Raw genomic sequence first — 25,651 nt, forward strand, 5'->3', positions numbered from 1 at the left:
TCAAACGGCGGTCCTTGGAGAGCCCTTAGGTCCACAGCCAAATCCCAAGGAGCCACTGGTGGAAAAAGGGAGGCTGAATACGAAGTACACCTTGCATAAAGGTGTGGACATCAGGAAGTGTAGCAATCCTATGCTGAAACCACACTCACAGGGCAGAAACCTGCACCTTCAGGGAAGCCAGGCTAAGACCATGATCTAAGCCCACCTGTAGGAAAACCAAAACCCTGGATATCCTAAAACACCTGAGGATCATAGGCTCTAGGGTGACACCGTTCAAAGAAAGTATGCCACACTCTGTGGTAAAGTCTTGCAGAAGCAGGCTTCCGAGCTCTAAGTATGGTGTTAACTACAGAGCTGGAAAAAACCCCTGGACCTTAAGAGGGCTGTCTCAACAGCTACGCCGTCAAAGACAGACGACCCAGGTCCGGGTAATGGCAAGGACCTTGAGACAATAGGTTCGGACGTTGAGGCAACAGCATCGGATTGTCTATGGAGAGACTCTGAAGATCCGAGTACCAGTGACCACTGGGCCACGCTGAAGCTATCAACAGGAACGTGCCTCCTTCTTGCTTGAACTTCTGAAGTACTCGAGGAAGAAGGGAGAACGGAGGGAAGAGGTACGCAAACTGGAAGGTCCACAGGACCGACAGAGCATCCACCAGAAGAACCTCCTCGTCTCTTGTTCTTGATCCATACATAGACAGCTTGTTGTCTTGTCAGGAGGCCATGAGGTTTATCTCTGGATTGCTCCACTTGTTCAGTAGGAATCAAAACACCTCCTGGTGAAAAAACCATTCCCCGGGATGCACGTCCTGACGGCTGAGGAAGTCTGCTTCCCAGTTGAGGACTCCTGGTATGAACACTGCCGAGACAGCTGGGAGATAGCCTTCCGCCCAAGCCAGAATGTGGGAAACCTGTGTCAGGGACCCTGACTTCTGGTTCCTCCTTGGCAGTTTATGTAAGCCACTGTGATGGCGTAGTTTGACTGGACTTGCACAGGTTTTCCGTGAAGAACTAGTCTAGCTTGCTGAAGAGCTCTGAATACCGCTCAAAGTACCAATATGTTGATTGGAAGAGCAGATTCTGCTGTCGGCCACCTTCACTAAAGAAGTGTGGACCTGTTACAGCCCCCCAACCTCGGAGAGTGGCATCCGTCGTCAGGAGGACCCAGTCCGAGATCCAAAAGGGGCGTCCCCTGTTGAGGTGGGACGTCTGTAGCCACCAGGCCAGAGACAGCAGTACAGTACCTCTGGAGAAAGCACCATTGTCAGTGTCTTTATCCGATGGGGCAACTCATTCCATCTGGAGAAGATCAACTACTGCAGAGGTTTGGAGGGAAAACTGGGCATACTCTACCATGGTGAACTTCAACACCATGGACCCCAGTAACCTCATTGCCGAGTGAAGGGACACTCGGCGACTCTGAAGACAAATATGAATTTTTGCCTGTAAAGCAGAGATCTTTTCCTCTGTCACAAATATCTTTCGTTGTCTGTGAGGAACCACTTCCAGTTGATCAGCCAGCCGTGAGTCTGCAACAGATATTGTCCGTTGCAGATGGCACTGAAGTACCCCGAAAAACCCTGCTAATAGCAGAAGGTCTACAGATAGGGTAACAGGCGGACCCCCTGCATCTGCAGGTGGGCTGCCATAACCTTGGTAAACACCCTAGGTGCTGTGGAAAGGCCAAAGGACAGTACCTGAAACTGGAAATGTTAATTGACCACTGCAAACCTGAGGGATCGCTGGTGAGCTAAAGCAACTGGGACATGCAGCTAGGCATCCTGAATGTCCAAGGACACCATAAAATCCCCAGGCTCCATAGCCAATATGATGGAACGCAAGGTGTCCATCCTGAACCAAGTGACCCTCAAAGAGTTGTTGAGGGACTTTAGGTTTAGAATAGGCAGGTAGGACCCATTGGGTGTCAGAACCAGAAAGGGGTCGGGTGTAAAACCCTGTTCCTCTCAGAGGCAACCAAACAGGCACTATAACCCCGCTTGGAACATAGAGTGCCCTACTTTGTGGATTCCAGGGCATTGTCTTGAACTGACTGAAGGCCTGTGGTGAAAAACCGGCTGGGAGGCCTTCTGCGGAGGGAGAGGGCCTACCCGTGAGATACCACTTATCTTACCCAAGTGTCTGTAGTAGTCCGATACAAGCACTGGGCGAACTGAAGAAGTCGGCCCCCACCCTGGGGTCCCCCAGGGAGAGGCCCGTTCCATCAGGACTGTTCTCTGGACTTACCCTGGCCCCAACAGGGCCAAAAGGACACAGTTCCAGACTCTGAAGGAACTTGGGCCGATGGCAGACACGTGGATTTACGAAGCTGCTGCCAAAGCGCTCACAATTTTTTCCAAGATCAGGGCCAAAGAGGACCTTACTATGAAAGGGTAAACCTTCCAACCCTTTCTTGGAGTCTGCATCAGCTCTCCATGAGCGCCACCACAGGGAGCGGTCACTGCTGCCGAGGAAATTCTAGAAGTGAGGAGACCTATAACGAAGGTTGCCTCATTAACATATGGATCCAAGGCATCTGCCCCCTGTTCCATTCTCTGGCTACCCAGCTTAGCCATAGCTGGTCTGGAAGCCTCCCCCTGTAAGGGAGTATATGGACTTCCAACAAAGTACCACTTTGCAATACGTAGCATTGGAGAGAACATAGGCAAGGTTGCAGAACTCACTAGGCATGTAATGAACTACAGGAATGGGTAACCTGCAGCTAACATTCCTGTGATATCACTGACAAAGGGAATTCCGCAGAATATCCTTTACACAAAAAAGTTTCGCGTCCGCAAAACCTCGAATCCCAGACGACCTACCTAGCGTGGCATATACGCAAAACTTCAAAGGCGAAAGGGCGCAATATGCCGATTCTGCCTAAAGTGTGCCCCATGTTGGCTTAAGGGAAATCCCTGCAACATGGACTGGAGGTAGTAGCCAGTCTCTGTACGAGAGAGAGAAAAAAAAAAAGAGAGAACGAGAGCGCGCGAGAGAGCGAACGAGAGAGCGAACGAGAGAGAGCGAACGAGAGAGCGAGAGCGAACGAGAGAGCGAGAGCGAACGAGAGAGCGAGAGCGAGAGCGCGAACGAGAGAGCGAGAGAGAGCGAGAGCGCGAACGAGAGAGCGAGAGCGAGAGCGCGAACGAGAGAGAGATAGCGAGAGAGAGAGAGAGAACGAGAGAGAGAGAGCGAACGAGAGAGCGAGAGAGAGAGAGCGAACGAGAGAGCGAGAGAGAGAGAGCGAACGAGAGAGCGAGAGAGAGAGAGCGAACGAGAGAGCGAGAGAGAGAGAGCGAACGAGAGAGCGAGAGAGAGAGAGCGAACGAGAGAGCGAGAGCGAACGAGAGAGCGAGAGAGAGAGAGCGAACGAGAGAGCGAGAGAGATAGCTAGAGAGATAGCTAGAGCGCGAACGAGAGAGCGCGAGCGAACGAGAGAGCGCGAGCGAACGAGAGAGCGCGAGCGAACGAGAGAGCGAACGCGAGAGAGAGAGCGAACGCGAGAGAGAGAGCGAACGCGAGAGAGAGAGCGAACGCGCGAGAGAGAGCGAACGCGCGAGCGAACGAGAGAGCGAACGAGAGAGCGAACGAGAAGGACAAGGACAAGGACAAGGACAAGGACAAGGAGAAGGAGAAGGAGAAGGAGAAGGAGAAGGAGAAGGAGAAGGAGAAGGAGAAGGAGAAGGAGAAAGAGAAAGAGAAAGAGAAAGAGAAGGAGAAAGAGAAGGAGAAAGAGAAGGAGAAAGAGAAGGAGAAAGAGAAGGAGAAAGAGAAGGAGAAAGAGAAAAAGAGAACGAGAAAGAGAAAGAGAAGGAGAAGGAGAAGGAGAAGGAGAAAGAGAACGAGAAGGAGAAAGAGAACGAGAACGAGAACGAGAAGAAGGAGAACGAGAACGAGAACGAGAACGAGAAAGAGAGAGAGAACGAGAAAGAGAGAGAGAACGAGAAAGAGAGAGAGCGAACGAGAGAGCGAGAGAGCGAACGAGAGAGCGAGAGAGCGAACGAGAGAGCGAGAGAGCGAACGAGAGAGCGAGAGAGCGAACGAGAGAGCGAGAGAGCGAACGAGAGAGCGAGAGAGATAGCGAGAGAGAGAGCGCGAGCGAACGAGAGAGAGAGCGCGAACGAGAGAGAGAGCGCGAACGAGAGAGAGAGAACGAGAGAGAGAGACAGAGAGAGAGAGAGAGAACGAGAGAGAGAGAGAGAACGAGAGAAGAGAGGGGAGAAGAGAGGGACACACTACTGTGAACACTGCGTGAACTACCAAGAAGGGAGAATTAGCTGTTTCTCCCCACATACCTGCCTTGTAACTAACAGGTAGAGTGGAGCAGCAGTGTATAAGTCAAACCTGCAGGTCCAACCGCATGCACTGGGTATAATGCGACCACATAGCATATACATACATACATAAAGTATATACACATTGTAGTAAAGCAAAATACTAGTCCTGTCTGATGCTTGTCTAGCATAAATATGGCAGAGTGCATACCAAGTCTTACAGATACATATACTATATAAATGTGAGAAACCCTCAGTGCTCACATCACCCTCCGCTAACAGCACTGAGCATGTGGTACGTTATAGCTGAGGAGAATAATCACGGTCACTCTCAGACAGGATGAATGTACACGATGTGTATGTGACGCACCACACAGAAAAACACTTCATTTTAACTGTGAGGCAATAAGCCCCCTGCAGCACCGCACCACAAGGGAGAGAAGACAGGGATAGTAAGATGGCTGACAGTCAGAAGTGATAGTACAGTCAGACAGCGCTAGCATATAGTCACATACAATGCAGAAATACATCACCTGCACTACAAGGACTATGATCAACTACACAGACACAGAACCTGGTAGGAAGCAGTGCTGCATACAGTGACCTTAGCGAAGGAGAGGTATGCGGGGGACCCAGACCGCGATGCCCCCTGTATAACAATCCAGCAGCATTCGTCATTTTTACAAAATGGCCGCCGAGGAGCCGATAGGAGACAGGCCCGGGGGAGGAACGCTGCCACAGCCCGCCAGACCGCTGTGGAAAGGCACTGTGCAGCGGGGGAGGCGCCGCCTGTGAGACAGGGAAAGCACACACCCCTGGCATGCTATTAACCCCTGGGACGCTGGAGCATTTTCCATACTGCTGCAGCCCGCTGTCCCTGGTGGTCTAGTGGAAGCGGAGGATCAGTACCTTGCTTCAGGTGCAGCCTGTCCCCAGGGAGCCCCCTGCCTAGGGACAAATAAGACTGAATTGGCGGTAACCCACCGCGGGTTCCCGCCGCTTATCTGAATCCCCGTGAATCCGGTCACAGTCTGGAATACCGGGGTCCCCGCTAGCTGAGACCCTGGTACCCGCCAGCATCCCCGGATCAGTACCGGCATTCTGGCCTGGCGGGGTGAAGGAGCGGCAGCATGGACCGCTAATTAGCCTGTCCATGCTGCCCGCACATATCATCGAAGCAAAAGCTGCCGGAAGGAAACTTCAGGGGCTGCCCACAGCCCCCCTCTGAAGAGGTGATCTGACTCAGAGCCAGGCACCTACGAAAACTGATTTGCCTTAGCTCGGGGGCGGGGTATAGGAGGGGGACCCCAGTGCATCCTGGGATGCTGAAAACTTAACTCTGAGGTGCCCGATGTCTGCCGCCATCGTCTATAGCCCAAGGTATCCTGTGGATACCCTATGGACCCTGAAGTAGAAATATATATACACTATCTGTAGAGAATTTATAGAAAGGCGCACTGGTTAAAGTCTCAAAAGTTATTACTGTGCAAAGAATCTTTTTAGACATGAATAGAGTCCATATTGTGCTATCAGGTGTGGCACTTTAGTCCCTCTGGTGGAGGTGGCAGCAGTATGCCCGTGTTCCTGAATGGCAATCAGGACAAATATGATCTGGAAGTGAAGTTGGGAAAGAAAATGCGCCTAATAGTGTAGTATTTCCAAGTGAGAAATGCACGTGCTCAAATAAAAATGTGCGTAGTAAATAATAAATCTTTAAGGCTTATCTGTAGTTTTTTTACTGGGATTCCATGTGGTGGGATGGACACGGCACTCCAAAAGAGTCAGGGAAACCTTAATAGGAGGGGCTCAGACAGAGCCAGATGAGACACAAATATAGTGTAGTCATTTGTTTAAAAACCAATCATGTATTCCATTATATAAACAATACTTTAAAGACTGCATAAATTATTGTATATCCTGGTATCTCCTTCAAAATCCCATAATAGCCCCCATAGTCCGCATGCAGGTGGATAGGGTTGGCTTCAAATAAGCAGAAAATGAACCCTTATCACTGAAGTGCTTTTTCACAAAGGGGTTTTAATGACATATACAAGGATACAGAGTACACAGGGATTAACAGAACATTGAAAAAAAGGATAATAAAAATGCTTATCTGCAAATGGTCAGCAGAATGGAGAGAGACTGGAGCAGGGGTCCCAACGCGTTTCGTCTAAGACTACTTCCTCAGGGGTACTGGTAAGCCTCTTGGGGTGCCCTTTATATACTGTACCTAAAAAGGTAATGATTAGCGCTATTTCGGCGTCTTCCGCCGTTCTGCGCATGCGCAAACCCCCGCAGCCATTTTGTGTGACGTCATCTATGACGTCCACCATAACCCATAGTGCCGTGCGGTGCATATTGCGCATGCTCAGATCGCGGCGGCCAGCTGGCAGTGCCTGCCATGATCGCGCCTACCTAGATCCACTGCTAGGTGGGGGCAGGATGGGGAGATCACTCTATATAGGTAAAGGGAGGAAAACACAAAGCATTGTTGCAGATGGAGGCGGCCATCTTTTTGGTTTCTCCTATAATCTTAAAACGGACGGCCATTTTGTTGGTGGTACAGGACCCATATTGTGACAAACAGCCATTTTGTTTCTCAGGATTTAACTGAGAACAAACAATCACAGAAATTTAGTGACTGAGTATTATCAATAGAACACCACAAGGGTCAAACTGTGCAATTGTATATAGAAAGACGGTATAAGAAAGTAACTTCATATAAACATAGGAAAAAACAACACAAACAATGCTGCCGATTGAGACACAGATGGCGGCGGCCATCTTTTTGGTTTCTAGTATAGTATAGCAGGCGGCCATGTTTTTGGTGGTAAATGGCCCATAGTGTGACAGATATCTGCCATTTTGTATCTCATATTTTGACTGAGAACAATGCAATCACATATGGTTTGTAAATTGACAAAATATTTAAAGTAAGACAACATAAGAATCAATTTGCACAACCATAAATGTAAAATACAATAAATACCCCTCATGATAGTTAAAACATAGGGGACTATAAAATGATTTTATTAATAGAAAATAAAAAAATATATATAAAAATATTAACATTTTAATAAATTTTTTGGCATCAATTACAGGGGAAGAATGAGGAGAGGTAAGGGAGCCTTACAGCATAAAAACCTGAGTAAATGAACTTAGAAGCAAAATGAGATGCACTAAAAAGATTAAGCTAAAAGCAATCCTAAAAAGACTGGTAAAAGCTTATAAAAACGGTGCAATCTCATAGCTGTCATTAAGACCATACGGTGATCAGGTGTTCAGTTCGAAGATCCAGAACATTTCTCTTTGAGACAACCTATTGGCTAGATCCCCACCTCTCGGACCCAGTTTGACATGTTCAATCCCTCTAAACAATAGATTCTCGGGATTGGCATTGTGATGTAGCTTAAAGTGTCTAGATACAGAATGACTCTCAATTTTGTTCTTTATATTTATACAAACTTGTTTAAAATCGATGAACGTTTGGAATTTGTTGCTTTTTTGAGTAGATGCAAAATTGAGACCTTTATTGAGTAGGGATAACTCTGGTGCTGTTAATTGATGGTCTGATAGGTTGAAGATCCCCTGTGTGGTTGGATCTTTCATAATCTGTAGGGGTTTTTTCTTTTTGGTTCCCTTTCCACAACCTGCTCTTCTTCCTCTGTGTGTCTTCTTTTTATGGGTGATGCTATTCTCAACTGATCTCTGAACATTATTCGTTTCTGCGTTCGCCGATTGTAAGGCGTGGGGGTAGGGGATAAAAAAAAAAAATCACTATCACTGTTGGATTCGATTCTCTCAAGTGTGAATCTGTTTCTCAAGGGTAAGTCCTGTCTAATTAGATGGTTATAGCCAACTTTCTGTGCATATATTTTTACAAGTGGCTTCTTCCATTCTCTGTATTGATATCTACCTTTATTTTGGTGATACGGGGTGTTGATGTTTTTAGGGCGACTCCAATTTTTTATTTTATTATTTTCCTTGTCTATTTTGTCTCTTAAGAATTTTTTCTCCTTAATTTTGACCACCTCTTCCTCAGCTCTCTCCAGGTCTAAAAAGGAAGATATGGTGCCTTTTATTACACAGTTCAATAAGGAAGAGGGCAGAATACAACAGGCCTTAAAGAAACATTGGGGAATTCTGAAAATGGATCCTATCTTATCAGGAATTTTACCTAACAAACCAACTATTATTTTTAAAAAAGCAAACAACCTCAAAGACATCCTGGCCTCTAGTATGCTCCAACAATCAAAATCCGATAGACACGACTTAAATAAATGTCTGGGTGCATACAAATGCCGATATTGTAATATGTGTAGGTATTTGCACCCGAACAGAAGGCAATTCTCTAATTCTGACAATTCTAAAGTGTACAAAATGAAAATTTATTAATTGCAATACTTGTTCCGTTATTTATGTACTTGAGTGCCCGTGCGGCCTCATATGTTGGCAAAACTAAGAAATCTTAAATTCAGAATCCAGGAACATGTCAGAAATATAAAGAACAAAATTGAGAGTCATTCTGTATCTAGACACTTTAAGCTACATCACAATGCCAATCCCGAGAATCTATTGTTTAGAGGGATTGAACATGTCAAACTGGGTCCGAGAGGTGGGGATCTAGCCAATAGGTTGTCTCAAAGAGAAATGTTCTGGATCTTCGAACTGAACACCTGATCACCGTATGGTCTTAATGACAGCTATGAGATTGCACCGTTTTTATAAGCTTTTACCAGTCTTTTTAGGATTGCTTTTAGCTTAATCTTTTTAGTGCATCTCATTTTGCTTCTAAGTTCATTTACTCAGGTTTTTATGCTGTAAGGCTCCCTTACCTCTCCTCATTCTTCCCCTGTAATTGATGCCAAAAAATTTATTAAAATGTTAATATTTTTATATATATTTTTTTATTTTCTATTAATAAAATCATTTTATAGTCCCCTATGTTTTAACTATCATGAGGGGTATTTATTGTATTTTACATTTATGGTTGTGCAAATTGATTCTTATGTTGTCTTACTTTAAATATTTTGTCACTTTACAAACCATATGTGATTGCATTGTTCTCAGTCAAAATATGAGATACAAAATGGCCAATATCTGTCACACTATGGGCCATTTACCACCAAAAACATGGCCGCCTACTATAATATACTAGAAACCAAAAAGATGGCCACCGCCATCTGTGTCTCAATCGGCAGCATTGTTTGTGTTGTTTTTTCCTATGTTTATATGAAGTTACTTTCTTATACCGTCTTTCTATATACAATTGCACAGTTTGACCCTTGTGGTGTTCTATTGATAATACTCAGTCACTAAATTTCTGTGATTGTTTGTTCTCAGTTAAATCCTGAGAAACAAAATGGCTGTTTGTCACAATATGGGTCCTGTACCACCAACAAAATGGCCGTCCGTTTTAAGATTATAGGAGAAACCAAAAAGATGGCCGCCTCCATCTGCAACAATGCTTTTTGTTTTCCTCCCTTTACCTATATGGAGTGATCTCCCCATCCTGCCCCCACCTAGCAGTGGATCTAGGTAGGCGCGATCACGGCAGGCACTGCCAGCTGGCCGCCGCGATCTGAGCATGCGCAATATGCACCGCACGGCACTATGGGTTATGGTGGACGTCATAGATGACGTCACACAAAATGGTCGCGGGGGTTTGCGCATGCGCAGAACTGTGGAAGACGCCGAAATAGCGCTAATCAGTACCTTGTTAGGTACAGTATATAAAGGGCACCCCAAGAGGCTTACCAGTACCCCTGAGGAAGTCTTATTAGACGAAACGCGTTGGGGCCCCTGCTCCAGTCTCTCTCCATTCTGTGGACCATTTGCAGATAAGCATTTTTATTATCCTTTTTTTCAATGTTCTGTTAATCCCTGTGTACTCTGTATCCTTGTATATGTCATTAAAACCCCTTTGTGAAAAAGCACTTCAGTGATAAGGGTCATTTTCTGCTTATTTGAAGCCAACCCTATCCACCTGCATGCGGACTATGGGGGCTATTATGGGAATTTGAAGGAGATACCAGGATATACAATAATTTTGCAGTCTTTCAAGTATTGTTCCGGTACGCATTATATAATGAATTACATGATTGGTTTTTAAACAAAATACTACACTATATTTGTGTCTCATCTGGCTCTGTCTGAGCCCCTCCTAATAAGATTTCCCTGACTCTTTTGGAGTGCCGTGTCCATCCCACCACATGGAATCCCAGTAAAAAAACTACAGATAAGCCTTAAAGATTTATTATTTGCTACGCACATTTGTATTTGAGCACGTGCATTTCTCACTTGGAAATACTACACTATTAGGCGCATGTTCTTTCCCAACTTCACTTCCATACATACACTATCGTTAAAAAGTTTGGGGTCACCCAAACAATTTCGTGATTTACATGAAAACTGACTTATTTATCAAATGAGTTGTAAAATGAATAGAACATGTAGTCAAGACATTGGCAAGGTTAGAAATAATGATTTTTTATTTTTTTTTAAATAATAATTTTGTCCTTGAAACTTTGCTTTTGTCAAAGAATGCAGCAATTACAGCATTGCAGAGCTTTGGCATTCTAGCTGTTCATTTGTTGAGATAATCTGAAGAAATGTCACCCCACGCTTCCTGAAGCACCTCCCACAAGTTAGATTGGCTTGATGGGCACTTCTTGCTTACCATACGGTCAAGCGGCTACCACAACAGCTCAATGGGGTTGAGATCTGGTGACTACGCTGGCCACTCCATTACAGACAGAATACCAGCTACCTGCTTCTTCCCTAAATAGTTCTTGCATAATTTGGAGGTGTGCTTTGGGTCAATAGCCCTCATTCAGAGGCGCTCGCAAGAAGCGATCGCTCTCTCTAAATGAGGGCGGCCACTTCTTTTTTTTAAGTGCGGCCTCCTGGTTGCTAGCTAAGCTGTGGGTTACCACCCACAGCTTAGCGACCGACCAGGGTGATGGTTGAGATGGTCAAGACCATCGCAACCATCGGGGCTTGCGACGAGACCCTAAGGTTGGGTCTCGGCAACTGAAAGCCCCAGGGAGCTTCCTGCTCTGATCGAGCAGGAAACTCCCCACTGACACCACTGCTGATGTCAGTGCGGCCGCCCATAAAACGCCTCCGTTTGTGAAACCACCCCCCCCGCCACGCCTACAAAACGGGCCGAGCTGTCAATCAACATCGACAGCCGGCCCTTTTGTAGTGAGCTCCGGAGCGAGAGAGTTTCTCTCTCGCTCCGGGGCTTGCGCACGCGCAGTGCGGCCGCTGCAAGTGCGCAGGACCAAAACATCGAATGAGGTCTGAATGAGGTCCAATGTCCTGTTGGAGGAGGAAATTTGCTCCAATCAAGCGCTGTCCACAGGGTATGGCATTGTAAAATGGAGTGATAGCCTTCCTCGTTCAAAATCCCTTTTACAAATCTCCCACTTTTCCAGCACCAAAGCAGCCACAGACCATCACATTACCTCCACCATGCTTGACAGATGGCGTCAGGCACTCTTCCAACATCTTTTCACTTGTTCTGATTCTCACAAATGTTCTTCTGTGTGATCCAAACACCTCAAACTTTCATTCGTCTGTCCAGAACTTTTTTCCCATCTTCCTCTGTCCAATGTCTGTGTTCTTTTGCCAATATTGATCTATTCCTTTTATTGGCCAGTCTCAGATATGGCTTTTCTTTGCCAATCTGTCTAGAAGGCCAGCATCCCAGAGTCGCCTCTTCACTGTAGACGCTGACACTGGCGTTTTGCGGGTACCATTTAATGAAACTGCCAGTTGAGGACTTGTGAGGCGCCTATTTCTCAAACTAGAGACCGGGGCCTCCCACTTCTCTTTCTACTCTGGTTAGAGCCTGTTTGTGCAGTTCTCTGAAGGGAGTAGTACACACCGTTGTAGGAAATGTTCAGTTTCATGGCAAATTCTCGCATGGAATAGCCAGCCTTCATTTCTAAGAACAAGAATAGACTGTCGAGTTTCACATGAAAGTTCTCTTTTTCTGGCCTTTTGGAGAGTATAATCGAACCCACAAATGTGATGCTCCAGATACTCAACTAGCTCAAAGGAAGGCCAGTTTTATAGCTTCTCTAACGAGCAAACCTGTTTTCAGCTGTGCTAACATAATTGCACAAGGGTTTTCTAATCATCCATTAGTCTTCTAACGCGCTTAGCAAACACAATGTACCATTAGAACACTGGAGTGATGGTTGCTGGAAATGGGCCTCTATACACCTATGTTGATATTCCTTTAAAAACCAGACGTTTACAGCTAGTATAGTCACTTACCACATTAACAATGTGTAGAGTGTATTTCTGATTAATTTAATGTTATCTTCATTGAAAAAAACAGTGTTTTTCTTTCAAAAATAAGGAAAGTTCTGAGTGACCCCAAACTTTTGAACAGTATTATATACATACACACATACACACACACACACACACCGGTGTGTGTAGTGGAGCACAAATTACTATTTGAGTCAGACTCGTGTTATATAATCTCTATACTAAAAGTGTTTAGAAGAAAACTCAAAAACAATGAAGTTTCTTCAGCTAACCGATGTTATTTCGGAGGAGAATAGCAAAGTAACTTGTTAAAATAGAGGAGCCCTTAGGTCAGTGTTGGCTAACCTCGACACTCCAGCTGTTGTGGAGCTATATATCCCAGCATGCCCTGCCACAGTTTTAGCATGCCCTAATAGCAAAACTGTAGCAGTGCATGCTGGGTTATGTAGTTCCATAACAGCTGGAGTGTCAAGGTTAGCCAACACTGCCTTAGGTCATAATCCGACATTAACACTATATTGGATAATTAGTCATCAAGTAAAATCATCACTACAAAGAGATCGTCAGAGCTGAGGACTTTTATCTGTCAGGAGCTTAGCACTAGGTAGCACAGAACTTGTTCCGAACAATTAAGTTTAACCAAGTGATTACAGTACTAAGGAAGGAGTCACTCAAGGCACACATCCACTTAGCGATAATACTGAGCGATTGCACGATTACGTCATCATAATCGTGCAATTGCTCAGTAATCGTGCACAAATCGTGCATTTGTCAGAAACGACCAGTGATGCGCGAGCCTTCTTGTCGTTTCCGACCTCAATCGCCGCATGAAAATGCCGTACAACTTGACAATAACGTCAGTTTGAGCATGGTAGTGGATTGATTGATGTGACTACACTGAACGCTCAGTGTAGTCACAGCACAGACTGACAAACGACTGCACGATTACAATGTCGTAATCGTGTAGTCGTTTTTTTGGTCTGCTAGTGGATGTGCCCCACTAGTGTCAGGGTTAAACCACTGAACTTACGAACTGCTATTACAACTGACACTTTATCTACTCTGGACGCTAGTATGAGAATACAGTGTCATTTTAATGCAATTGTTTTAACTATATACTTCTGCATGTTTCCTTTGAATAATTTATTCTATGGTTGTATTGAAATGAAAAAATGGCTTGTATGTACAAAACTTATGTATATGGTTATTTCAATGTGATATTCCCATCTGTTAAACTGTCCATATAAATATTGCTTTCTACCCATACCTACTGCCGTTATACATTCACTTACCTTTGTGAGGCACAGGAAATCCTGTTGAAGTCATTCCGATTCCTGGAAAAAGACGAAAGAAGAGTAAAAGGAATATTATATTGTTATACCATATACAATAGGTTTGGGCTTACCCAATTGGGACCAATTTGAATCCATATCTAGCTTGGGTGGAGGTACTAGAAGTTGGTTAAAACACTCCATATCAATAGACTTAGGGGTAAAACGGGGGGCTACATCATTATACCCCAGCACACAGTATATACAAGGTGTGAGAGTGTCTTATTACTACCCCAGTAACATCCCTAATACCATTATACCCCAGCACACAGTGTATACAAGGTGTGAGTGTCTTATTACTACCCCAGTAACAGCCCTATTACCATTATACCCCAGCACACAGTATATACAAGGTGTAAGAGAGTCTTATTACTACCCCAGTAACAGCCCTATTACCATTATACCCCAGCACACAGTGTATACAAGGTGTGAGAGTGTCTTATTACTACCCCAGTAACAGCCCTATTACCATTATACCCCAGCACACAGTGTATACAAGGTGTAAGAGAGTCTTATTACTACCCCAGTAACAGCCCTATTACCATTATACCCCAGCACACAGTATATACAAGGTGTAAGAGTGTCTTATTACTACCCCAGTAACAGCCCTATTACCATTATACCCCAGCACACAGTCTATACAAGGTGTGAGTGTATTATTACTACCCCAGTAACATCCCTATTACCATTATACCCCAGCACACAGTATATACAAGGTGTGAGTCTTATCACTACCTCAGTAACAGCCCTATTACCATTATACCCCAGCACACAGTGTATACAAGGTGTAAGAGTGTCTTATTACTACCCCAGTAACATCCCTATTACAATTATATCCCAGCACACAGTATATACAAGGTGTGAGTCTTATTACTACCCCAGTAACAGCCCTATTACCATTATACCCCAGCACACAGTGTATACAAGGTGTGAGAGTGTCTTATTACTACCCCAGTAACAGCCCTATTACCATTATACCCCAACACACAGTGTATACAAGGTGTGAGAGTGTCTTATTACTACCCCAGTAACAGCCCTATTACCATTATACCCCAGCACACAGTATATACAAGGTGTGAGAGTGTCTTATTACTACCCCAGTAACAGCCCTATTACCATTATACCCCAGCACACAGTGTATACAAGGTGTGAGTGTGTCTTATTACTACCCCACTAACAGCCCTATTACCATTATACCCCAGCACACAGTATATACAAGGTGTAAGAGTGTCTTATTACTACCCCAGTAACATCCCTAATACCATTATACCCCAGTACACAGTGTGTACTAGGTGTGAGAGTGTCTTATTACTACCCCAGTAACAGCCCTATTACCATTATACCCCAGCACAGTGTATACAAGGTGTGAGAGTGTCTTATTACTACCCCAGTAACAGCCCTATTACCTGTATACCCCAGCACACAGTATATACAAGGTGTGAGAGTGTCTTATTACTACCCCAGTAACAGCCCTATTACCATTATACCCCAGCACACAGTGTATACAAGGTGTGAGAGTCTTATTAGTACCCCAGTAACTCCCCTCTTACCAGTAACCTCCAGCTGGTGCTCTCGGGTCTCCTCACTGACTGGGTTTGAGATCCTGACACGGATATTTCTCCCCCCTTCTTCCCTCTGCGCGTTGTGGATGATCAGAGTCTTATTGTCATTCACCAGCTGGTACCGGTCAGGGAGAGGCCCCCCGTCCACCTCCCAGATCACGGTGGTCTCTTCTCCAGTGACCGCCAAACTCAGAGCGATGTCCTGACCCAACTGTGTGCCATTATTGGCTATATTGGAGACGACAACTGGGTCTGGAAGTATCAGGAGAAGATCAGTCACCAACAGTCAGGTGTCATCAGCATGAACAAGCCAGGTGCGTGGTATAAAAATAAGAGTTATGGCATAACATACCTTTGTTAACTTTCTTCAAGGTCCATAGGGTCCACAGGAACTACCTTGGGGTATGTAGTTGGGGCAATCCACTGCACCAAACAGCTACAGCTTTAAGGCTCCCAGCATGCACTGGTCCTCCTCCCTACATACCCCGCCCTCAGCCACAGGCATTCAGTTTGTAAACAAGCCTAACGGTAAGAGACGTAAGTACAATGTACACAAGAAACACTCAACATGCGAAGAGGGAATCAGTGATACAAAAAGGCAAAAGAACAGATCCCAACTGAGGCCAGGTACGTCAGGGTTTCCCTGTGGACCTTGAAGAAAGAGAGTTAACAAAAAGGTATGTTATACCATAACTCTTATTTCCTTCTTCAGGGTCCACAGGAACTACCTTGGGGACGTCCTAAAGCAGTTCCTTTAAGGGTGGGGACGCTCCTGCGTAGAGAGGAGAATCCAACAACCATGGAAGCATCCTGGGAGGCAAAAGTATCAAATGCATAGAATTTGATAAAAGTACTGATGGAAGACCTAGTGGCTGCCTTGCACAGCTGTTCAGCCGAGGCGCCATATCTAAACGCCCGTGATGGTCCCACAGACCAAGTGGAATGTGCTGTCACCTTGTTCGGGACAGGGAGACCAGTCTGTGTATAGACTTGAGGAGTAGTTATACGTAGCCAGCGATACAAAGTTTGTTTGTTTGCTGGCCATATCCACGTAGGTAAGAAGGGTTCAAACCACATCCAGGGAAGCTTCACCTGTAGACAGGTCTGAAGGCTGAAAGGCCGGGACTACAATTTCCTCATTTATATGAAAACGGGATACAACCGTTGGAAGGTAACCCGCCTTAGTACGGAGGACAGCTCTATTTTGATGAATAATCAAATATGGAGAGCAACACGACAGTGCCGCCACGTCAGAAACTCTGCAAGCTGAAGAAATAGCAAGAGTCTTTACTGTCAGCCATTGCAAGTCAACCTTATCCAAAGGGTTCAAAGTAATGAGATTGCAGTGCCCTGAGAACCAAGGATAAATCCCACGGTGCCACCGGAGGGAGAAACGAAGGTTGCAGCCAAAGAAACCCCCTATAAGAAAGTTCTAACATCTGCCAGGGAAGCAATTTTGTGCTGGAACCAAACCAAAGCAGAAACTTCGACTCTCAAGGTAGCCAGGCGAAGACCCAAGTCTAATCCAGTCTGAAGAAAAGTACTCTTGATACCCTGAAAACCTTAGGGTTATATTTTCTGTGAGAACACCCAAAAAAAAAAAAAAAAAGAATGCTAAATTCTGCGATAGATGCGGGCGGAAATAGGCTTCCCTGCCCTCAGCATCGTCTGAATCACAGAGGTGGAAAAACCCTTGGCCTTTAAGATGGAAGACTCAAGAGCCATTGCTGTCAAAGCCAGCCGAGTTAAATCCTGATATAGTCAGGGACCCTGCACTAGCAGATCTAGCCGTAGAGGCAGTGGCAGTTGACAGTCTATGGATAGACGTGTCAGATCGGAAAACCAATGCCTCCTGGGCCAGGTAGGGGCTATTAGTATCATCCTGCCGCCTTCCTGCTTGAATTTTCTGACGACTCTTGGGAGGAGGGAGATTAGAGGAAACGGGTATGCCAACCTGAAATTCCATCTCACCGCCAGAGAATCCATGAAGGAGGCTGAGGTGTCCCTTGCTCTGGACCCGTACCTGGGGACCTTGTGGTTGTAATGTGACGCCATGAGGTCTACGTTGGGTAATCCTCACCTCCAAAAGGGGTCTTCCTCCAACAGGGCAGAATACTTTATTATACCTAGTATATTGATACATATGTTAGCAGTGACTAAATACGTGCTTTTATAATATGATGATTTTCATGGGTGTATAGGTTATTGCTTAAACACACGCAATCAAGAACCATACAAGTAATTCATGTGATGGGGTTCTGCTACTTATATATCTTGTGATTGGAAATATTGACTTTGCCCTTATATATTTGTATTTCTGTATGTTTACATATGTGATGAAATGACTGAATCTCAAGATAGAAAAACTATGTGTATACCTTAATGATGAGGATATTATAGCTAAGGATTTAGGCGATGGAAAAAGTACCAATGAGCAAGCATACTAATCTGTCTCAATTGGGGAGTCATTAAGAAATATGTATGGGTTAATCATTGAGTTGTGATTTGTTGCAGCATATTAACCTACCCTATGTACAGAATGTGACAGACAGATGCTGTATTTTGAATGAACTCAACACCTGTCCTGACTATAGGAATGCCACAATATAGACTAGGAAATACTGGTTCTAAAATATTTCACTTTTTATTCTATTACACCCTGCGTAAATAAGAAACGCAACAAGGAGTTAATAATTGGAAGTTGTACGACTTTCCATTTAAGAGTTATGTAGGTTGCTATGACAACAGGTTTTATATATTAATAGAACTTCGAATTAAGCATATATTATACTCTAAGATATTCTCTTCTAATGAAACATTGCAGCAACACATTTGTTTCAATTGTCTGCAGAACTGTCCTCTACTTTAATTCTGAAATTTTTTTTTTTTTTTTATGTAAATACTAATTAAAACTTATATTTTAGACTTATGATTCTACACCCAATATACCAGTATATTGTATTTTTCCGTGGTGCACAACCAGCCACAATTAGATTGAGTAGGAATTCTAAATCCAGATAAATAGATTTGAGGGTTGGCTAAAATAACAAGTATATATAATTTTTTTTCCTGTGCGGATTCAACACACCCCTAGTGACGAACATCTTCAGAAGGCATTGTAACATCTCCTGCGATTGCTAATATCAGGTGGTCATCCAGATATGGTAGTATCCTGACTCCTTGCCGTGGGATGAGCCGTCATGACTGCCATCTTGGTAAATATCCGAGGGCCTGTGCTAGACGGAAGGGTAGAGCCAGAAATTGGTAATGTTACTGATCTATCGCCAATCTAAAAAAGCAGATATACATCCTGTATGTCCAGGGAGACCCCCCCCCCCGCCCCCCCAGGAGTAGGCCTGCCCTGTCAAACAGTAAACTGACCGTTTGGCTTGGAAGCAGGACATTTGGTTGACTAAGACTTCTTGGCCTGCGATTTCTTGCGGGAATGACTTTGTCCAGAGAAAGACTGTCCCTTCCTCCTTCCTGTGGGCAAAAGGCTGAGTTGACAACTGCCTAAATTTAGGGGTAGTCGTAGATGTATACTCAGCAGACTTCAGCGTTGCCATCCTTCTAGGTGTATGCCCCCAGACCAAACCTCTGAGACCAAACAGCTTCAGCAATACACACACAAATGCTAACTGCAAGCGTCTCACACACGAGGTGGTCAGCAATAGCAAACCAGACGCAGTAATCCGTAACCGGAAGTTTGCGTCTGGGGGGGGAGGAACGGCCGGGGGAGCGCCTATCTCCCCATGGCTGAGATTTTGACGGCCGGGTACGCTGACCTCACAGTAGTAAGATGTTGACTAGTGCTCTTTTGTGCATCTTGCCACCCGTCCCCGGCGACAAGCGATATGGCCCCGGCCGCCTTAGTGAGGACACGTTACACGAGGCCTTCACCCCCAGCCGCCTCCGATGCGTCTCTACACCGGAGGCCAGGACTGCCGCGCACGATTCCCCGAGAGGAAACGCTTACCTGGCATCTCCATGATCCAACTGCAGTCCGGCCCTCAGCAAAAGCCGCTAGACAGGGCATATAGTGGTACTGCTGTTTCGGCGTCGGACTTGCGGTACATGAGTCTATTGGCGCCTGGTACCGCTAACTCAGGAAAACATAAAAGAAAAAAGCTTGGCAGTCCCGCTGTATAAGAAGTGCGACTTGTCTTGCTGTGCACCAAACAAAAAAAACTGAATGCCTGTGGCCTGGTTATATAGGGAGGAGGATCAGTTTGCATGCTGGAAGCCTTAAAGCTGTAGCTGTTTGGTGCAGTGGATCGCTCCAACTACATACCCCAAGGTAGTCCCTGTGGACCCGGAAGAAGAAAGATAGTTAAAAGGTCGACAATGTCTAGATAGACACCAGATGTTAGACAGGCAGTGGGTCGACAGGAACAAATTGACACACTAAAGGTCGACCGGTACACATGGTCGACAAATTCAAGAGGTAGACACTTTTTTTTTTACCAACCGCTATCTTCACTCTAACACTCCCCTTGGTGCCTAACCCAGCGGTACCCAAACTTTTTTGAATCACGGCGCCCTAGAGTATCAGCATTGTTTTCAAGCCAAAAGTTTGTTATTGAGAAATTCAGAAAAAAATGTAGGTGAAGTAAATTGTGCTCCCCTGTCATCCTTAGGTTTGGTTATATAGTGGTGACAGGTTTGTGCTTCTGTTTGTCCACATATTTACATTACATTGACCATAATACATTTGATTTGGTGCTGGACCACCAACCTGAGGCACCCCAGGGCGCCGAGGCGCACAGTTTGGGAACCACTGGCCTAACCCTAACCCTCCCTCCTGGTGCCAAACCCTGTGTCAACCATTTTTTCATGTCGACATTTGGACCCAGTCGACCATTTGTACCTGTCTAACATCTAGTGTTTATAGTCCAGACACCACAAGACAGATGAGTGGAATAGATTGCTAGCTCTTGTATATTTGGTTATCATCATACTCCAATACCTGCCCCTTACATTCCATATGACTTAGAATAACCCCTGGATCATTAATCATGGGATCTGCAGCCCCCGTCCAACATAAAACCACCAGTGAGTATTTATTATGTTACTGGTCTCTATCACACAAGGTTACAGTACAGGTTTCCCCATAGACCACATTGGAGTCTATAATCAGTGTTCTCCCCAGGCTGTTTTCTGCGGGCGCATCGCCCTGCAGACACAGCCTACAACCTGGTACTTTCCCCCGCCGATCCCTGCTGTGGAACGCTGGCCTCTGAAGTGACCGGAGGCTAAAGAAGCCATCGATCGTTTCAGAGGCAAGCGTTCCCAGTGATGCACTGCACGGGTGACGTCATCCGCGACGTGAGGAGCCAGCCCCGCACACCTGCTGGATCTAGTTAGATCCAGTCAGCACGAGCGCAAGTGGCGATCAAGTTAAGGGAAGTTCTGGGCTGGGACCGGGACCAGACTGGGGGCATTGCCTAAGGGACACTATTTAAGCCTGGGAGCACTGCATAAGGGGCTAGCCTGGGGCCCTTCATAAGGGGCCAGTCTGGGGGCACTACATAGGGGCACTACTTCAGCCAGGGGGCACTGCATAAGGGCAAAGCTAAACTACAGGGGGCAATGCATAAAGGGGAAAACTTTTCCCGGCGCGCGCATAATTGCAAAGGCCTCCACCCGGCTACTTGTGGATGCCGCCCGGCTGGAAAAAAATTTCAGGGGAGAACACTGATAATAATATATAGGAATCAGTCCCTCAGGAGTTACCTAGTACAGAGACGATAGTAGATGTCAGTGGTTCCTCTGAAGCACTATAATTGCGGATGTTATACACACAGGAGTCATTTATCCCAGCATCTGTCAGGGTCCAGCAGCCACTCTTTGTGTCCAGGCTGATGCGCTCGTAGTTATTGGACGGTGTCATGTTGTCACAATACAGTAACAGAAGATGCTCAGACTCTGTCTGCCGTCCACATGTCCTGGTCAGTCGCAATTTGTCAGAAGAATTAGAACACTTCATGTTACAGACACGTATGTCAGATCCGCTCTGCACATACAGATCACCTGATGTTAGAGAGATCAGGACGGACAGGAGACCTGAGGAAAATATAATATAATATAGGTTTTATATCTCTCCCAGAACTTTATAGCGACATAAAAGGAACAAATCAGAGTCAGGAGGTTGTATGGACAGAGTCACTCATGCAGAACATATCTGTATATAGAAGAAAGGCGGGGGGGGGGCTAGATCTCAGTACCTATAAGGGATATTTGCACACTTGTAGGATTATACTAAAATAATTTGGTAATATCCCAAAATAGGTTTATGTCAGGGCTCGAGAAATGTTCGTAAAATCTAGGAGCCATCTTAAAAGTTTAGGAGCCAGACCATCGTCCATTTCCAAAATATATGAAAGCTTGTATAGACCACCACACATGCCCATTCAGTGCCCCTCAACCTAGTAGTAAGCCCCCTGTAATAGTGCCCCCAGTAGTAAGCCCCTTGTAATAGTGCCCCCAGTAGTAAGCCCCTTGTAATAGTGCCCCAGTAGTAAGCCCCTGTAATAGTGCCCCCAGTAGTAAGCCCCCTCTAATAGAGCCCCCAGTAGTAAGCCCCTGTAATAGTGCCCCCAGTAGTAAGCCCCTTGTAATAGTGCCCCCAGTAGTAAGCCCCCTGTAATAGTGACCCCAGTAGTAAGCCTCCTGTAATAGTGTCCCCAGTAGTAAGCCCCTGTAATAGTGACCCCAGTAGTAAGCCCCCTGTAATAGTGACCCCAGTAGTTATCCTCCTGTAATAGTGTCCCCAGTAGTAAGCCCCTGTAATAGTGACCCCAGTAGTAAGCCCCTGTAATAGTGACCCCAGTAGTAAGCCCCCTGTAATAGTGTCCCCAGTAGTAAGCCCCTGTAATAGTGACCCCAGTAGTAAGCCCCCTCTAATAGAGCCCCCAGTAGTAAGCCCCCTCTAATAGAGCCCCCAGTAGTAAGCCCCCTCTAATAGAGCCCCCAGTAGTAAGCCCCCTCTAATAGAGCCCCCAGTAGTAAGCCCCTTGTAATAGTGCCCCCAGTAGTAAGCCCCTTGTAATAGTGCCCCCAGTAGTAAGCCCCCTGAAATAGTGCCCCCAGTAGTAAGCCCCTGTAATAGTGCCCCCAGTAGTAAGCCCCTGTAATAGTGCCCCCAGTAGTAAGCCCCCTGTAATAGTGCCCCCAGTAGTAAGCCCCTGTAATAGTGACCCCAGTAGTAAGCCCCTGTAATAGTGACCCCAGTAGTAAGCCCCTTGTAATAGTGACCCCAGTAGTAAGCCCCTTGTAATAGGGACCCCAGTAGTAAGCCCCTTGTAATAGTGCCCCCAGTAGTAAGCCCCTTAACATAGTGCCCCCTGCAGTGTGCCCCCTGTATTAGTGCCCCCAGTAGTAAGCCCCCTGTATTAGTGCCCCCAGTAGTAAGCCCCCTCTAAGTGTGCCCCGCACACACAAAAAAAACAAATAGAATACTTACCTTAGGCCAGGAACCTGCGTCCGCTGCCGTCTGCCGCTTTTCGGAACTATGGGAGAGACGTCATGGACATCTCTCCCATAATGCATAATGCCCGTGGAGGAGCCGTACGTCGGAGCTCAGGCTGCCGTTGCGGAGAGTCGGGGGTCCACCGGTAACATTTCAGTGGGCGCCCGGCAGGAGCTTCCCTGCGGCAGCGGGGGGCGGCTTGGAAATCCCGGCCGCCAGGACTAAAATCTTAGTCACCATGGCGACCTGGCGCCCGGGATTTGTCGAGCCCTGGTTTATGTTCTATAACGTCTATAAATTCTACTATATGCTTCCAACAGGTGAATCTGATAATTGCTCAATGATCAATTCTTCTTGTTACCCCGACCAATGTACCTCCGCTGTCTGACTATTGCCCCACTGCAACATTTACCCAGCGTCACTGGGTTTCACACATTTAGTAGCTGGAACACCAAATACAGACCATGTAATGTCCAAATACAAAGCAGGCACCTGGGGAGAGGGATATCACCTGTGACGGAGCCCGGGCAGTGTCACCTGTACAGTACAGGTACCAAAGGATTTGTGTATACATCTGTTATCCGGTCGGCATGTAGAATAAACACTTCATTTTAATATTGATTTTTATTCTATGTATTTATTTGAGAAGTTTTTCAATGTGTGGGAAAGCTGCTTTCTGTAGCGGCTCCCCCATCACTGGAGCAATACAGAATACCTCTTGTAGTATCTGCCGCCGCAACTCACAGCGAGTCAGATACTTAATTTACACGGGGCAATCCTTAAGAATAGCGATGAAAGCATCCTGCCACAGAGTAAGCACTGAGTAGATCTGAAAAGGGGGAAAGTTACACTCATATTTAGATTATTCATGTGCGGCTTCAAGATACATGACAAAAGAAATGTGTGAGGTAGCAGGTAAGTCCCGAGTCTATTCTTGAAGGTTTCTAGAGTAGAGGCCACGTTATGTGAGGGAGACCGGCTCAGAGAGTCATAGCCGCAAAGCTAAAAGCTAACACCCAAAATGAAGCAAAAGATATTCTGGGTACAGCTAATAGTCCATATACACATCGCAGTAAGGGATCAGAATCTGCGTCAGGTACCATGGACCCTGGTTATGTACAGTAGGGCTGTGAAAGTCAGTAACCCAATCCTAAAATAAATTTGTCATCTTACAGGCGACCGGTGACGGGAATAAAGAATGGGTGATATGTGGCAGGAACAGGGCTGGTTAGCTGGTGCGGTTTAAAAAAGGAGAAGAATGATTGAAATGATCTCCCCTGTCTGTGCATGACCCAGTCTCCTCCTCACCGACAGCAGCAGCCTTGGTGGGAGCTGCCTGACCGGCTGCTGCTTCCTGAGCAATGCTGTGCGGCTGCTACAGGAGAGGGACAAACTCAACAGAACAGGTCAGGGGTCTATTTACTAAGCCTTAGAGAAAGTAAGCCGAGATAAAGTCCCAGCCAATCAGCTCCTGTCATTTGTCAAACAGCCTGTGACATGGCAGTTAGGAGCCGACTGGCTGGTACTTTATCCCTGTCCATTTAGTTAGGGGGTAATGAATAATAGGGATTATGTAGGTACTTATTGTAAATGGGTTATATATATTAATTCAGTGATTCCCAACCTCAGTCCTCAAGGCACACTAACAGTCCTGCTTTTAGTGATATCCATGCTTGAGCACAGATGGTTAAATCAAAATCACTGAGGTACTAATTAAGTCACCTGTGCTCAAGTATAGCCATCATTAAAACCTGGACTATTAGTGTGCCTTGAGGACCGTGGTTGGGAACCCCTGTATTAATTGCATTGAATGGGTTGTTTTTACGATGATGCTGAAGTAGGGATGGATAATCGGTGGTCCCATATCGATCTTTTGGATCGATATGGCATCACTACGTCTGCTTTTATTTCAGACAATAAATCGGTAAAATAATTTCGATCTTCTCCAAGATAGTTATTACATTTTTTGCATACGCGGTTAGCGGGGGTACAATTGTGCGCATTGTTAAAAATATAAAAAGAAAATGAAAAGACGACGCATGCTCAGCGTAGCGAGAGAAGACGGGGAACAGGAAAATATATTTAACTGTAACATCAGAATTTTTGGATTCATTCTATCACTACATCCAGATTAGATCCAAAAACTGTTACGTATCAGCCATGGCTGTGCCGGACATGTATGTGACACTATGCACACATTTACTGGGCATATATAGACCTGAGGGCAGCTGACATGATTTCGGTAGTGGAAACACCAATATAAAGTCACCACATGTGACCGGTGTGTATAATGCACGAGAGGTGCAACACCAAAGAACTGACGCCTGTGACACATCTATGGGAAATTATAGGAGGATCCCAGCATACAGGTGAGGGACTGCTGCTGGCCAGGATTATTCCATAAGATTATTTATACCTCAAACCACATTATTTGCAGGATCTTACATATGAACACCCTGCGCCCATATAGTTTCATACTTACCCGTCCGTAGTCACCAGCGTGCAGTTCTGCAGCGCTGGGAAGCTACATAGCAGCAAAAATCACTGAGAGAACGGCGGTGGCCATTTTCCTGGTGACTCTGCACATGCGCAGTACTGCTGTCACCTGGGAAAATGGTGCAGCGCCATTTTCCGAGACCCAGTAGATTCTGGCCACTAAGCCAGAATCTACTGCTGCACGAGAGAGGAGGGGGCCCACATTGACCTCTCTCAAGACGCCCCTGGAGGCACCAC

The 25,651-nt window shown here is 45.7% G+C and overlaps 1 protein-coding gene across 5 annotated transcripts in view; it reads right to left on the reverse strand.

Annotated features, from left to right (window-relative positions):
• LOC148478141 (uncharacterized) overlaps nucleotides 1-25,651 on the reverse strand; it is an 82,098-nt gene that overhangs the window by 55,644 nt on the left and 803 nt on the right. For 3 of the 5 annotated variants that reach the window (XM_088455895.1, XM_088455893.1, XM_088455894.1), the window contains exons 2-4: nucleotides 21,184-21,513; nucleotides 15,439-15,702; nucleotides 13,850-13,891 (exon numbers count right to left, since the gene is read on the reverse strand). In XM_088455895.1, the coding sequence (XP_088312021.1) occupies nucleotides 13,850-13,891; nucleotides 15,439-15,702; nucleotides 21,184-21,513 (636 nt within the window). Of the gene's footprint in view, nucleotides 1-13,849; nucleotides 13,892-15,438; nucleotides 15,703-21,183; nucleotides 21,514-25,400; nucleotides 25,484-25,651 lie in introns of those variants that run through there. The other 2 variants (XM_088455897.1, XM_088455896.1) reach the window with 2 other exon arrangements.

This window comes from Taudactylus pleione, unplaced genomic scaffold, assembly GCF_031769625.1.
Source record: "Taudactylus pleione unplaced genomic scaffold, aTauple2 ptg000677l, whole genome shotgun sequence".
NCBI lineage: Eukaryota > Metazoa > Chordata > Amphibia > Anura > Myobatrachidae > Taudactylus > Taudactylus pleione.